The sequence below is a fragment of the Chiroxiphia lanceolata genome, chromosome 8 (genome assembly GCF_009829145.1).
Source record: "Chiroxiphia lanceolata isolate bChiLan1 chromosome 8, bChiLan1.pri, whole genome shotgun sequence".
Taxonomy (NCBI): Eukaryota; Metazoa; Chordata; class Aves; order Passeriformes; family Pipridae; genus Chiroxiphia; species Chiroxiphia lanceolata.
The window spans coordinates 3,821,499-3,837,676 of record NC_045644.1 but is presented as its reverse complement, the minus strand read 5'-3'; the positions used below and the strand labels follow the sequence as shown (position 1 = coordinate 3,837,676).

Genomic DNA, 16,178 nt, shown 5'->3' with positions numbered 1-16,178 from the left:
TAGTAACTGTTTAAGTCAGAGAAAGGAATCCATGAAATCTTTCAGGAGAACAGCAACACTCAGCACACAACTCCACCTGCATTCTGGCTTTCTCACCCAGATCCCTTTAAACTCTTTTCCAAGAGCCAAACCACTACTGCCTTACAAAACTTGATGAACATAGTTCTGAGTTTCACGTGTGACAACACAGTCACAAGCAATGTTAAATACTCAAAAAACCATGTTCTTAAACATAAACACAACCCTTCCCACAGATTAAACCTGGAAGCATGAAACATTTTAATTAACACTGCAATAGTGAAAAAAGAAATCACTTCTCAAAAATCAGAGGAAAAAAATCCCCTAATATTTATTACAATTGCTATCAGAATGCAAGATACAGACTATTGTCAGGCACAGGAATGACCTACAAAAACAGATTCTTGGCATTTTATAACTTAAAATTACCACAGAGAATTTCAACTGCTTTATTTCAAAAGAAAAAAAAAAGCATGTAAGGATCTAAATAAATGAGACATCTATTTTCAAAAGGAAATGTTCTTGTCTAACTATTCACACAACACAAAAATAAACTGGTTTATAATCTCAGAGAAACCAAACACAGGATACCCATAAAAACATTTAGACCTGATCTAAGATATTAAGTAAAGCAGCTCCACGAATTAGCTTTTCAATTACAACGACCATGCAGTGACTTTGTGAAACATTAAGGAACAGCATGAGACATACTAGTAGAGCCATAGTTTCATATGAAGTGTTTTACTCTAAAAATAGTTGAGTATTTCAAGTGTTGAACCTGCTCGTGTGCTGGGGCACAGGATATCTGCTTCTGGGAAGCTACAGCACAAAAGTTAACTCACAAGGTCTCTGTTCTTTAACAGCACTGGGTGAATTACCCAGAATTTCTTTAGGGAAGCACCAAAATACAGAACAAAACTGGTATTTGAATGTTTTTGAAGCAGTTGACTGCTGAAATACTTTCAGAAAGCCTGTAAACATTTACAACACAGTAGCTGTATTAATACATTATTACTTTCAAGGTCAGTATTACACATGCAGTTTCTTGGAGCTACATATTTTGGTGTTATTTTTAACATCTGACAGAGCATCTTGTACTGTTGCGAGCTCTACACTGTTTACAAATACTCCCAAGTTGCAGCTGCTGACTCTACAAGCATTGCTTGCCATAGCAAAAAAAAAAAAGAGTTATTTTAATTACCCAGTAATGGCATTTTTTACAGTACTATATACATCAGTGGTCTGTAGACTGGTCTTTGTAATTTTTCCACCTTTTAACGATTACGTGGAAAACCAGGATTTGGTTACAAGGATATCCATTTCTATGAAAGGTCAAAAAAGTCCAAGCACACTTGGGAAACACGTGTAACCCCGTTCAGATTATGGATGAACTCCACAGCCTCTCTCAGCAGGTGCTATTTCAGGAACTTCTACATTTGGCTTACTTTTTAAAATGGAAATGCAGAGATAAAAAAAAACCTGGTTTGAAATCAAATGCCAAGCTTCTGTTTTAATTCTTCATTCTCCCAAAAATACTTAACCCACAGGCATAACAGTAGAAGGCAGCAGGAAAACAACTTACCGACACACGCATTTAGGAACAGCCAGTCAGTCTTTTTCATTCTATTTTTTATTTGCTTTAGTTTTTTGAAGTCAACTTCAAGCTCCTCCTTGCTGCCAACAGCTCCAGCCAATTCGATTCTTTGGAAGTCCATTTTCACGTCGGATTCACGTTTGGTTGTGGGTGGAGATCTTCTTTGGCTATTTCCACTACTACAGCTCCCCCTCCACCGAGCCCTGTCCTGCTCGTTTATGATGGAAGAAGCCTCTTCTGTGTCTGCCAGTTCTATTGCTTCGATGTTGTTGGGCCTGGGGTGGTCACACACAACACATTTCCTGGCCTTCGCCCAGTTTTCGTACGTACAGACAGAACAAGTCCAGTGCTGAGCCCTCGTGTTCAGTTTGTTTCTGTCATTGTATTCCTCGCACGGATCAACGGCAAAGGGGACCGGCCGGGACCCAGACCCCGACGACTGAGGGGACTCCGTGGGACTCCTGGTCCTACGCTGAGACAAGCACTGAGTGCATCTGATGGCCCTGGGCCAGTTCAAGTACGTGCACATGTGGCACGACCATTTATTTGCGCTTTCCATGCTGTAGGATGATTTAACCCTTGGTCTTGCACTAGAATCCGGACATATCAAAGGGCTGCTCCCCCCTTCGGTGCTCGTGGGATCCCAGTCTCTGCCGATGTCACTGGAACCACTTTTGAACGGATCTTCTGTGATAATTGTTCCACTGGGCCTCTGAGCACGACACATGGTGCATTTGATTGCAGAGGGCCAGTTTTCATATGTACAATACTCACAAGCCCATTTAATTCCACGCTCTGTCATCGTGCACTCCTTGAAATGAGCTGCGTCGGGCAGAAAGCTGAGGAGTCACAACACACCGTTAGTACACAGTGCCTGCACAGGAGCTGCTACAAACCAAAAATAAATGAGATTTAACCCAGCTGATACAAAAATCAGGCTGGGCAAACAGGCAATCTTTGTTATTGATGCTATTACAACCGCTATGAAAAGGGTAAGGCTTGAATTAACGGTATTTTGCATGCAGAATTCAGGATTTCCTAGTGCAGAAATGAGAAAAAACCCTCAGTCTCGCATTTGTGGGATTCCTCAAATTTGCACAGAGGCTTCCAAACAAAGTCAGGAAACAGATATGCATTAAGCACTGAGAACACCGGAGAAGAGACTAGTACAGCTACAGAAACAAGCCCTAAATATTAAATTATTAAAATCAAACTCAGTATGGATACAGCGGTACAAGAAAAGGAACACAAAGTTTAGAGATCCTGTAAGGTCTTGTAATAGACCTCACTAGATCTGGAAGGAAGGAGAGTATCAGATGGGCATATCAGTTCTTTTGGAAAAGGAGGGTGTAGGAATTTACATAAAATGCATGTATTTGAAAATTTCACACATGTACTTAAGCAAGACCAGGCCTTGACTGGACATCACCTATAACAGCAGTGTGAGGAAGTGAAAATACCACTTGAAAGCAAGCACAAACTGTGTGTGTTGGCAGGCTAACCCGGTATTTTTATTCTACAAATTCAGATTTCAACCCAATTCCAACTCACTTTTTCTCTAATGAAGAGGGGATTCTGTCTTCATGCTGGCTCAGACCTTTTCCTCAGATTGCCAAATACGAAGGATGAGACTAAGCAGGTAAGTATTCCTGTAAACAAAATAAAACCAGACTCATTATAGGTTTCCTACTGGATCTGAGTAACCAGAAAGTTAATTATTAAATGCCACACCTATTCTGATCCCAATTTAGTTGGTTAAACCCAGTCATGACCTGCTGAGACTAAGAGAGATTGGTTAAAATAAACCAGTATTTATAAAGAACCAGTCGCCACACAAGTGATCAGTCTGCTGAAGTAAAAGAAGTACATCCAAGCAACATCAAGTTCACAACAAAATATCCACGAACAGTCCTACTGCAATCTGCAACTCAGGATGGGGAAGGCAAAAAAAGCTTTGTGTAGAGAGTAGAATAGAGGGAAAGGGTGAGGCAGGTAGATAAAGGACAAATAGGCAAATGCATACAGTATTTCCTCCCTTACCACAGAATAGTTACCCAACATATAAGGCTCAACAATGTGCTGTTTTAAGCATGCAAAACTGATTAAAATACTAATTTGTCACATCAGACTGTCATTTCTTATTCATCATATTGCAACTCTCTCTGTTGTCCACAAAACACCAAGAACCCAGTAAACAAAAACTCGGAAGTTACACAACAGGATTCAGTTCAGAACTGGACACATCAAACTAAAAATTAGCTATACCCGTTCCCCGACTATTAAATGTTTTACGAGTTAGTCCATTCGTCACTGCAATACCTTCACACACACCTTGCCCTACAAGGCATAGCTAAACGTCCACTTCAATTTGTCACCCTTATTCCTACTGTCTCCTGCTGAGGACTCCAGGCACACACGGGATTTTTCCAGCAGCTCTGCTGATCTATTCACCAGATCAGGTGGCTGCATGAATGAGGGGCTATCGCATGGCCGGACCAGGGGGCAGGGCAGGACTATCCCTTTCTGAGTGATCCATATTTATGCTCCATGAAGATGAGCAATCAGGAACACAGAAGGTTTTCCCATAAAGCTCAGGTTCCAACATCACTTTGTTTGAACAGCCTGCAGAGCACTTCACTCCCACCTATACGTTATAAAAGTGTGCCAGGCTGAGGAATGTGCTGAGAAGGCAATTACAGTTCCTACTGCTTCCCCTCCACCGTGCCTCAGAGATGTCCACGCCCATGCAGCATGAGAAAAAGGAGCAGGATCATACAAGGATCCCTGTATCTGTAATAAAAGTAAGGGGAAAAATACATACATATATACAGGAGGATACAAAGTCAACTTGATTTTACTAAAGGTGACTTCATAAAGAATGCTTTTCAGGAACTTCAAGGAAAAAATGTTTCTCTACTCCACAGATAAACTAAAGCTTTACCAAAACACCTCCTATATGAGTATAGTAGACGCTAGGTTTATTCAATTTGGTGAAGGCTTTTCCCCCCAACTCCCAAAATAAGGTTTTTAATTACTTTCTTAATAAGCTTATTCTCTCTAGAAAGAGCAGAGTTTTCTGAGGAATTAAAGTTTTCTAGTTAGAAACGTAAGGGAGTTGAACGTGCTTTCCATTAAAGACAAGGCAGAACACACTGCCCGTGCACCTGCCCACTGCCACCGAAAATTATGCCACTGAGGACCACCAGAAAGTGGCTGTCCCAAAATTCCAATGCTTGAGAATAATTCCTACTGAAGCTGGTATGGTTTGAGCAGGTGATGCTTCCAAAGAGACCTGTATGCAACGTGTGACGGGTACCTGTAACTGTAAATGTAGTCTCTTACCTGCCCTAGTTCGTGAAGTCTTAAATAGTTCCCATTTCAGACAAATCCCAACACACATTTGGGATGGGGTAAGAAAACGAGGCATCATCTGTTTAAGTGATATTAAGACTGAGAAAGGAGACTGCAGCTCAAGTTGGAAAGCAGCTGGCTACAAAAACCATCTAAACAAGAACTGAGATACCACTTAGGAAACTAAATAGTTCTGGACATCCCGCACTACCGAAAAGCTTTCGTGTATATCACAAGATTAGGTTTTTAGCTGCAATTATCCTCTGTGCCCCTTAAAGAGCAGATGCTTTCAGATGTAATTCTTAGAGAGGCTGAGTCTCTGCAGCTTTGAAAGCCTCTGAGATATGAGCCCACCACCTCCTAACAGGAGGCCTCGGGTTATTATGAAGTAAAGAATATAAAAAGGCTCAATGGAGCAATGCAATTTCTCTTCCTTGACAGTTCTGCCAACACCCACTATGGCAAGGAAATTCAGCACTTTCATGTATTTTTTTTTTTTGGTTGGTTGGTTTTTTTGACTGTTAGGTCTTGGTCTGATCCCCAACTGCATCCCACAGACCCACCCAAACTTGTTTTCATCAGGAACTGTAGTGACAGGACATGGCAAAATGGCTTCACACTTACAGAGAGTAGGTTTAGATTAGATGTTAGGAAGCAATTTTCCCCTGTGAGGGTGGGGAGGCCCTGGCACAGGTTGCCCAGAGAAGCTGTGGCTGCCCCATCCCTGGAAGCGTCCAAGGCCAGGTTGGACGGGGCTTGGAGCAACCTGGGCTGGTGAAAGTTGTCCCTGCCCATGGCAGGGGGTGGAACAAGATGAGCTTTAAGGCCCCTTCCAACCCAAACCATTCTGTGATTTTACAATCCTATGATTTCCTGCTGATACAGCACCACCATCCAGCCACTGAGCAGTATGAAGCTTATTACATTTTTTCCCAATTACTTCTTTGACTCTGTTTTCAAGTTAAGTTGTTATTTTAGATTCTTCACAGAGGAGAAGCTGAATCATGGAGTAACCCCTCTGACAAAGAAATAGCAACACAGTGACTGTGAAGTCCAGGTGCATGTTTTAAAGTCCAAAAAGCATGAGCTGACAAGAAATTAAAACCCACAGAACTTCAAACAAGTTCCAATTGATCAGTTTAGACAGTGCACTAAATACCTTCTGGACAGACTAGTATGATAACTCACTACACTGAAAAGACAAATATGTTAAGTTCTGATAAATGAAGAACAAACAAACAAAAAAATCAAAACCTTATCAGGCCACCCTTTTACTAAATAAACTAAGTGGGAAAAGGTCACCTAGAACGATTAGAAATTTGTCTTTTGCTTTGTTTCGACTTTTAAGACCATTCTTCTTTTTAGGTGCATGGGAAAAAGCAAAAGGGCTCACTGAAATTGGGAAGAAATAATGAAGTTCTCAAATACCACTTTTATGACAGGATATTTTACACTCCCCTCAATTTAATTATTCACTGTGTCCAGAAAATGTTTTCCTTTGGCTCCAACAAGGAACAATATGGAGTTCCACTTCATTAAATGATCAAACCCTTCCCTCTAAACAAGCCAGATGCTGATTTAGACTGGTCTACACTATGGATTTTTTGCTGGGATGGTGCTGGTATCTGTGCTGGCTGAAACCTTATGTAATTACACTCATCAAATCAGTGTTCCAACCTTAAACTCCTTTTGTTCACGTGTACAAATTCTGGACCAAAGCAAACGCTTCTGTATTTACAGGGAAAAGGAAGCTCAGGTGCCAACTTCAGCCTTCAGCAACACCTGAAAGACAAGAAGATCCATCCTCCTTCCCCACAGAGGCAGCTGCCTCTCTTAGGCTGCTCCAAAAAGAAAGCCAGGTTGGTTTATTTATTTTAAAAACACTGAAGCAACTTTTCAGAGGAACAAAATAAGCAGAAGTATCTTGCTCTGAAAGAAAGAGATCTCTATAACCAAATGCAGAATCAATTAACTCATCAGTTCATAAGCAGGAGAGTAACACCTTTCTCACATCCCTGCCTAATTTTCCAAGGTGGAATTTTACCTTTTGTTCTCTTAACTTACTAAACTTAGTTACTCTACCTTCAACAGTTCACTCTTCTTGGATGATGGCTTTCTCCAGAATTCAGTATAAGCCTCAACAGATCACTATATTAAAAACAGAAAACCTGAGCCTGGGCTTCTATAATTTGAAGGGAACTAACAATAAGCTCCATTGTCATCTCTGCAAATTAATTTTAATAAAATTAAGAACACTGACCTTGTCAACGGGACAACCAAATCAAATCAGTACTGAATCTGGAAGCTTTGCAGTAGGGGCAATATCTATATATTATAACAAAGGCTGGAAAGATTACTGCAAAGTAACAAATGTAGAAGCATTTTCTGTATTAGCCTGAATACAGTGAAACAAGGAATTTAACAAGCAAGCACAGTTAGCTTTGCTTATTAGGACAGTTCTTCAAAAATGAAAGGATTCTGCCCCAAACAGATCAGCAAAATGGAGAAAGCACTCTGTTATCTCAGGAAAAGAGCACTTAAGTAATTTTCTGCAAGTTGCTCTACGAGGTGGGGTTTTTGCTTGGGAAATTTTGCTTTTCTCCACAGAACACCAGCTGGTTGTTTGCAGAGCAGGCAGAGGAACTGCTCTCGGGCTGCAGCAGTCACAAAATGCAGAAACCCCTTTGCTACCAAACACAGACACCAGAGCTATGATGGGAGATGGAGGCTTCTGTCAAACTGCATTATCCTGCCCATCCTCATCCCAGCAACTGCACTGCTCCAAACACACAGGGATCACCTCTGCTCCTCTGAGCACTAGAGCTGTTCCTCCACTCCTACCAACAGGGATAACAGGGAGAATGCTGCTGTCTTGAGAGAAGCATCATCCAGTTCTCAATTCTCTTAAAGACCAAACCGTTGCCATGTAAATCACAACACAGGAAGCATTAACTTTTGAAAACATTCAGAAGTCTGTTCGTTGGGCGAATTCCGACGGGCTTCGTTTACATACAATTAATAACAGATTGTTTTCATTTTGATTTATGGAGTCATATCTCCTTTCAAAGCATCTTAAGTCTACTTTATTAGGTATTTATGGCATTCAGAAAAATTACGCTGATTTGGCATCACCTTTCTTTTCAATATTCTCCTCACACCTCCAATTCAACTGCTGACTTTTCATAAGCAAGAGAATTCATATGCAGTTTTAATGCAAGAGGATGCCCAATTTTGCAAATGTTTATGCAGAAAGAAGCAAAACAGTCAGGAGGCTACAGATCTTTGGAGACATCTGAAATACAAAACTGACAATGAATTTTACAATTCAGTCTGAAATTTAATGTAAACAGACTCTTCGGTAAAAGCTGAAAACACAACACAGAATTAAGAGATATTTGAGAGCAGTAAACATTCGCTCTTTCTGCTGTCTTTTTTTATTTTAATGTTTACCCCTTGAAGCATTTTTGTGCTCTTACCCACTAGAGTTAACCCTGCTGTGTAAACTGCACAGTACACGTTTCCATTTTATCTGTTACTCATCTCAAATGGGTCAAACCCCATACAGCTCTATTAAATTTGTGACTAAAACCTACGGAAATCTTAACTGCTGAAAACAGCCTATAAAAACTCAGTAGCAGCAGCTTGCAGTTCAGTCTTCTTTCCTTTTCAGATTTTTTTTTGTTTTGTTTTAAACTCAATTAGAAGTGAATAACTATCCAGATAATAATTACTACACATTAGGACAGACTAAATACGACTGACTGCTTAGAAACCAATACCATTTGGGCAAACACGGGTAAGCAGATCAACAGTTACATAATACACAACATCTCCCACACAATACTAATCAAAAACCAAGCAAAGTGACTTAAAATAATGAGCTATGATAGAACATTTGCATAACTACAGCCAGCAGCATTTAATGAATCTGACCATGAACAGTCAGCAACAGATGAATACTGACTCAAGATCTACAGTAACAAACATATAATAAAACACAACAGAACTGGTAAAACTTCATTTTTAGAAAGACATTAGCCTTGGACAAAGTACAGAAGTTGAACAAGATGTTTCTTTATAAAAAGCGAGGTCAAACACAAAAACAGTTTATCTGTGTTTAGACTGTGCCTAAAACACGAGACCGGTTTTTGTTTAGCTCTCAGCCGTCCTCACACACGAGGGGAGGAAAACCAGATGTCACGCTCTGACTGGAACCACACTGTGGAGTCAGACATCAAAACTTTAAAACACTTAAACCTGTCCAACAACAGGAACATTACACTGAGACTTGTCCATTTTCCAGTAATTATCCCCTGGACCTCCTCAGTGCTGGCTGACCATAAATTAGAGCGTGGCTACAACACACACAGAGTCACCATTTGGTGGAGGAAAACCACCTGCCTCCAAAGGAAACGTGGAAACACACACTCAGCACCCACTGTTGGGGAGTTTACTCCTAATTAATGGCAAGCCACGTTCAGGTACAGTTAAGGACTGTCTTTGGTACATGCATTTGGCATATACTTAAAAGACTAATTCCAGTTCCAGTGAGCAGAACAAGCCACACTCATTTTATCCAGCTCTTCCTAAGATACTGGCTACTAGATAAGACATCAAAAAGAGGGGAAAAGTTAAAAAGAGGAGCAAAAACGCTATTATTACAGCACAGAAAATCCACTACTGTGTACATTGCTGCTTAACACAGTGCAAAGAACTAGTGCCAAATACCACAAGAAAACCAAATTCAAACTCCTTCTAGAGACAGAGTGATATCAGTTCTTTTTTTTTAAATCACTTTTTTTAAACCTTATGATTAGTAATTTCTATTTTGTTCATAATACATATTCAACAACCCTAAGTTAACCACTGCAAGATACTCTGCACTGCTAGAAAGTTTCAGAGTAAAACAGTAAAAATAGTTTCTGGGGGTGGGAGTAACTTTCTACTAGAGGCAACACTGAACAACCTTCTTTAAATAAACCCTTTAAAAGCCAGGAGGTGACAATTATTTTTGTCCCTGCCAAGCTAAACAGTAATGAAGAGGTCAAAAATAAAAGCAAATAGTCCAGTAGACCATCCCAGTCCTTCAGTAAGATAAAAATGAGCCTCTCAACAGGCACCCAGTAAGGGGAAGCCTTTGCAGGTAAAAGCTAAACCACAGGCCCATCTGACAGAAGGTGTAAATGACAATTCAAAGCACTCCTGACTTATACGAGGGCAGTTGAACTATTAAAAAACACGAGTATATACTCAACACTTCTTGAAGCTAAGACCTGTAGAGTGAAGCTGTTCCAGGGGACTGTTCAGATAAAGCAAGGAATAAATATGCCAGCTGTCTCTACTCAATCCCTGCTTAGATACTGGGAAGATGAATGGGGACACAAGGAATACTTTCAAGCCCATTAGCCTGAGAGAAGTGCAAGTCAGGGCTCACACAATGCACTCACAGTCCTCACTGCTACAAGAACCAGGATTCTCTCATAAACCAACAATCACTATCACAAAGCAAATTCCCTACTTTCTTGCTGAAATTATACACATTTGAGAGATTTATGACAGTTGTTTTTCTTCCCAGATATTCACCTACCTCTGCACCAAGAGCCACACGATTTTCAAAGGAGTGCGTGCAACTTTAAACCCACTAAAAGATTACTTGATCAAAATAGTTCTAATCCACTAAAAAAAAAAAAAAAAAAAACCAGACCACTCAAGTTTATTTTTCTTTCCAGGGTCACATAAATCATGGTTCTGAGTTTTCTTCAGTTCAGGAACACCAACTCCTCAAACTATCAGAACTTACAGAAGTTTCTTAGTGCCTGTAAACTCCTCAGTAACCCACAACTTTCTCTGTTTTATCAAAAACAGCTACTCAGAACTAGATGCTGAGTCAAATCAAAGTCAAAGAATTACAGGGAGGATTTTTAGATCTTAACATTTGATTACAGAAGTAAAGGCAAATATAACCCAAATAAAACATCACTTACTAGAAATAACAAAAAAAAAAAAAAACAAAACCATGCAGTAGTATTCTTGTTTTAAGAACAAGCAGAACAGATTATATCAGGACAAATTCAAATAACTAAAGGGAAAAATGCCAATTTAATTATATCTCCTGTATAGTAGAAAATGCAAAAGGGTTGCAAATTTGGCTGCTTCATAGGCAAGATGTTCTGCACATACCAGCCACTACCACTCTTTCCAATACATTTCCCTCCCATGTTCCTTTTAAAAATCTACTTTTCCTTCTTTATGGAATCAAAGTCTCCATGTCAGCCCCCTCTTGAAGACAGTTCCCTCTTCAAACATCACTTTGCTCATTCCCTGCTCCACTCCCTCCACACTTTCTCCTTTCTCTGCTCTTCAGCAAAATGAGTTTCTGCATAAATAGTACAGAGGCACGGGAAAAAAAAGTTGTTATTAAAAACATAAGGTGGATACAAGCCCAGTTTGATCACAGGGCTTCTGAACACTTGCCCATTCCAGGAAAGAAGGAAATACAAAATCATCCATATTGTTATAGATTAACGTGTTCCCAAAATTGTTACTGAAGTGCTACAGCTCTTCTTTTAAAGTACATTAACTGGTAAACCCTACAGAGATAATTATTAATATTGCATGTCAAGAAAATCCCAACAGAAATAACTACAGAGGTGTGAGAAGCTGCATCCCAGTCACTGATGGTGCAAAAACGAGCACAGTCACAACTCTGTGCAAGATGAAAAATGGCAGCTACGACAGAAATGCTTTGAGAAGGTACCAGAAAAGTGTCTGAATTCTGAATGTTTGAGATCTTAATTTGAAGACAGACGTCTCCTTTTTAAGGTATAACAACTTCCATCCAATTGACATTACAAAGTTATAATTAGCTCTGTTATTTCAGTGATTTTATCAAGCTCTGCCATTTGACAAGTGGTGAACTCTTCGTCAGGTGTGTTGAAAGAAAATTCTCTTTCCAATTTTGCACCGTTTCCCCCTTCATTTGCAGTATTACTTGGAAAAAAAAAAAAAAACAACAAAAAATTAAGAACTCTGTTACAGCTAAGCCAGCCATTTTCAGCTGCCAAACTAAAGTTTAGTTCCATTTTAGTACCAGGAGACTGTGGATCATAACTCATGCAGTTAAAATGAGGATTACTTGTTGACATCAATTTTGAACAGCCCAAAATAATCCAGTCTTCAAATTTTGGGGGGGAGGAAGGGGAATGAGATTACTGAGAGAACTGGCAGCGGCAGTTTAAATGCTTTGCTGTGATTAGTAGAGAGCACATCATGAGAAAGAATGTATTGATCTGGAGTTGTGCATAGTCTGACTGCAGAACTGATAAGGCAAAGAGAAGCTGGAAAGAGAAACGTTGACACCGAGTTAATACCACATGAAGGAGCCAGTAAATCTCACTTTAAAATGCCTCAGAGAACATTTGATTATTTGATTGACTGTATTAAAAATAACCAACCATTCAATCAGTAAAGTATTTCCTACTTATTTACAGGTCCTTCTTCCAAAGGGCACCAAAGATGGGTGGGAATTCCCGTCCCTGAGGAATTCACATGTCCAACAACACAAATTAGTGGTCATACACAAGGCTAAATAAGACTGAAAACATTCCCTTGACCGATTTTGCACTCTAACTAGTCTCCAGTATAAGTCATGCTTCTGTGATGAATCCCGCTGATGCTTTTATGCCACTCAGCATTCCAATTAAATTAATATTTGTAATTATACTTCTGAGAAAATGCAAATGGACACAACTCCACAAGATCAGATTATGGCCTCACTGGTCACCCCCACCTGCCTGTCCTTGCTTAAGGAGCGTAAGGAAAAGTAAAGGTAGTAATTTCTTTTTCCTTCAAGAGAATTACACCACATAATTAGAGTTTCACAAATCCCATGAAACACAACGCATCTAAAAGCTCTATTGCCTTTTAATGCTGTGACAGACTTAAACCAGAGGTGATTTTTCATATGTGCCATGCCAGACTCCACATGCTGAGACACCAACTCAGCCTGGCCTTCAGAAGGAGGCCAATAAAAGAGTTCCAGAACACCTCTTGCTGCTCTCACCTGTTTCCCCCTCTCTGAGTAACCACTGAAAAAAGGGATGGAGGGGAGAGAAGTGAGCTTCACAAAGCTCTTCTGCAGCCACCAAAGACCAGACAAGTAGAAGGAAAAACAAAACTAAGTACAACACATCTCTCCTGAACTACTGCTAAAAGGTTCTGCTCATACCAGAATGAGCTTTAAGAAGAGAAAGGAGGGAGTTACCACACAGAAGACATCTCACCTTTCAATTTTTGCATCAACAAAGGTATCAATGCCCTGGACTCACATGGCATCCCCACCACTTGTGACACAGCAGCAGCTGGTGAGCAGAGACTGTTCAGGCACAGCACAAAGCCCGGCTAAAAAACAGCGTTTGTTTACTACACCAACCTCCAAGAATTCCAGAAAAAGTTGTCATTATTGCCGTGACTGAAAGTCCCGTGGCAGCAGAAAGTTCTCAGCAGCCGGGCTGAGCCGGCCACGCAGGACACCGGGATGGACCATATCCCATCCCTTCTCCCACCCGCTGCTCCCGAGGGAGCGGTGTCTGCTGTGGGGACGGGTGACTGAGCGCTGGGAGGAATGACCCCTGTCACTGCTGAGGAAGGATTCGCAGACACATCCAGAGGGCTCACAGACACTTCCCTGACCTCCGCAGACAAGTTTATCTCCTCCTGCCGGGAAGCTGCTGCAGGCTGGGGCTGTGAGGGCAGACAGAAAGGCGCTGGGGGCACGGATTGCAGAGCTTTGCCTCGCTCCTTAATCCAACTTTTCCGATTTTTGTTTTAACTTCGGTTCACAAAGACAAGCTCAATTTTGAAATACTTCCCGCACCGTTCTTTACTCCTGATAAAGCCTCGATAATACGCGATCACAGAACCACAGAATGAATCACGGATCGGTTTGGGTTGAAAGGGACCTTAAAGCCCATCCAGTCCCACCCCTGCCAGGGGCAGGGACACCTTCCACTAGACCAGGTTGCTCCAACCCGGCCTTGGACACTTCCAGGGACAAGCAATACCATGGAAGTTCTGCTGCCCAAAATCCACAACCCCTCGCTCCCATCACCTACTCCGCCACGGCGCGTGCAGATCCACACGGGCACATCCCGAAAGGAATAAAAGCCAGCCAGGAGGGGGGCGGGAGGCAGCGGGAGAGCGGCGGCACAGGCATGATCTCACCGGGCACCCCGAGGCTCCGCTGCCCGGGGTCTGGAGCACCGGCCACGGGGAGAAAATCCGAGTTTCCTGCCTTTGTACCGCGACGGTGTCGGGCTGCCCTCCCTCACAAGCCCTTCCAGGCGGGACACGGCTCCCAGCGGGATGCGGGGCCGCCTCCCCACCGCCTCCCCTGGGGGTCCCCGCCGGGGCCGGCTCCGCTCGCCCCCGTCCCCCCCGCGCCCCCTCGCCCCGCAGCGCTGCCCGAGGAAGGCGGAGCGTGCACAGAGGCTTTACCTCTCCGGCTGGATCCGTCCCTCAGTCCCTCAGGAACACGCTCGCAGCGCTGAGAGCCGCCTGCGCCCCGCGCCGCCCCCCCCCCCTCCCCCCGCTCCCCCCCCGCTCACGACATGGTCTCTCCCGAGGCGCCGCGGCTGCCGCGGCCGCGGGCGCTCCCACTCGGCGCGGCGGGGGGGGGGGAGGCCGTGCCCGCGCTGCTCTAATGGCGGCGGCCGGAGCGGCCCAAAGCAAAATAAACCCCCGCACGGCCGAGCCGCACGTCAGCGCCGCCTGCCGCCCTGCGCAACGCCCATTGGCCGGGCCGCGCCCGTCCTCCGCCAACCGGCGGGCGGCTCTTTGCGCAGAGCGGTGATGTCATCGCTGCCGCGGGGCGCCGGGCGCGGCGTGGCCGCCAGGGGGCGCCGCCCGCCCCGGCCCCTCAGGGCGGGTCCCCCCGGGGACCCTCAGGGGGCGATCCGGTGGTGCCCCTGTCCGGCTGTTCCCGGGCGTTCCCGATCCCTTCCTGCACATCCCGCCGCTTCCCTCGGCGCTACGCGGCACCACACGGCCCTCCCCGAGCCACGCGCGGTAACGCGCAGAACGTGTTAGTAGAGGAAACGAGGGTATCCCCCCCCTTGGCTCCGCGTCCGTCACAGTGGGTAGTATATGGACATAAACGCTTCCTGTGGGAATAATCCCTCAAAAAGCCCCTTGTGATGGCACGCGGCCAGGCGGCAGCCGTGGAGAGCACTGCTTTGTGGCAATTAGTCACAGAACAGAATCAGTTCGGTTGTGAAAGACCTCTGGGATCATCGAGTCCATCCTATGACCCAGCACCTCCATGGCACCAAATGCCACGTCCAGTCTTCAATCCTCAAACACCACCAGGGACGGTGACACCAACACCTCCATGGACAGCCCCTTCCAATGCCTGATTACCCTTTCTGTGATGAAATTCCTCCTCATGTCCAACCTAAACCTCCCCTGGCACAGCTTAAGACAATGTCCCCCCCTGTCTTGTCACTAGTAGCCTGGGATCCAGTGTCCTGATGGGAAACTTTTCCTGCATACAATAAATACAGAGAATAAAGAGAAATAAAGCGAAAATCATGACAGGAGGTCTCACACTCAGGGTGTACACCTCCCGGCCCTTGCTGGATTCCCATTAATTCCTTCAGTTCTTCCATAGCAAAATATTTCCCTGAGCACCAATAAGAAATAGAGGACATAGTCTTTAGCTGTGCCAGGAGTGGTTTAGGTTGGGCATTAGGAGAGGGTAATTAGAGGGTACAGAGAGGGTAATTAGACATTGGAAGAGGCTGCCCTGGTAGAGTCACCGTCCCTGGAGATGTTTAAGGAAAGACTGGATGTGGCACTCAGTGCCATGGTCTTGTCGATAAGGTGGTGTTGTATTCAATGACCTCAGAGGTCTTTTCCAACTGAATTGATTCTGTGATTCTTTGAAATAAACTGTCAATATTTCCTTTACGTGTCAATTCCTGACTCGGCATGTTGAGTGTTGAGTGTGTGGGGTCTGAAATTCAGGATGTCCACCCTGGCCTGGTGGACTCATCCAAGCAGCAGCCGCACAGTGCAAGCCCATTCCTCTTCTGGAACTGCTCCTCCAGTCCTTGAGTTCAGTCCTCGTGATGGCTGTGCAATTTTTTTTTTTTTTTTTTTTTGCTTTCTACTCAAAAACTGCAAGTCTGCATCGTCCTCAAGCTGCTCTTGCAGGCTC

General features: G+C 43.5%; 1 protein-coding gene across 3 annotated transcripts in view; it reads right to left on the bottom strand.

The window, feature by feature from the left end:
• ZRANB1 (zinc finger RANBP2-type containing 1) overlaps positions 1 to 14,652 on the bottom strand; it is a 41,963-nt gene extending 27,311 nt beyond the window's left edge. Inside the window, exons 1-4 of one of the 3 annotated variants that reach the window (XM_032694228.1) lie at positions 14,459 to 14,652; positions 13,246 to 13,363; positions 3,164 to 3,261; positions 1,601 to 2,451 (exon numbers count right to left, since the gene is read on the bottom strand). In XM_032694228.1, coding sequence (XP_032550119.1) covers positions 1,601 to 2,414 — 814 coding nt within the window. In that variant the 5' untranslated portion in view covers positions 2,415 to 2,451; positions 3,164 to 3,261; positions 13,246 to 13,363; positions 14,459 to 14,652. Of the gene's footprint in view, positions 1 to 1,600; positions 2,452 to 3,163; positions 3,262 to 3,943; positions 3,964 to 13,245; positions 13,364 to 14,458 lie in introns of those variants that run through there. The other 2 variants (XM_032694227.1, XM_032694229.1) reach the window with 2 other exon arrangements.
• Between the last annotated feature and the right edge of the window lie 1,526 nt (positions 14,653 to 16,178).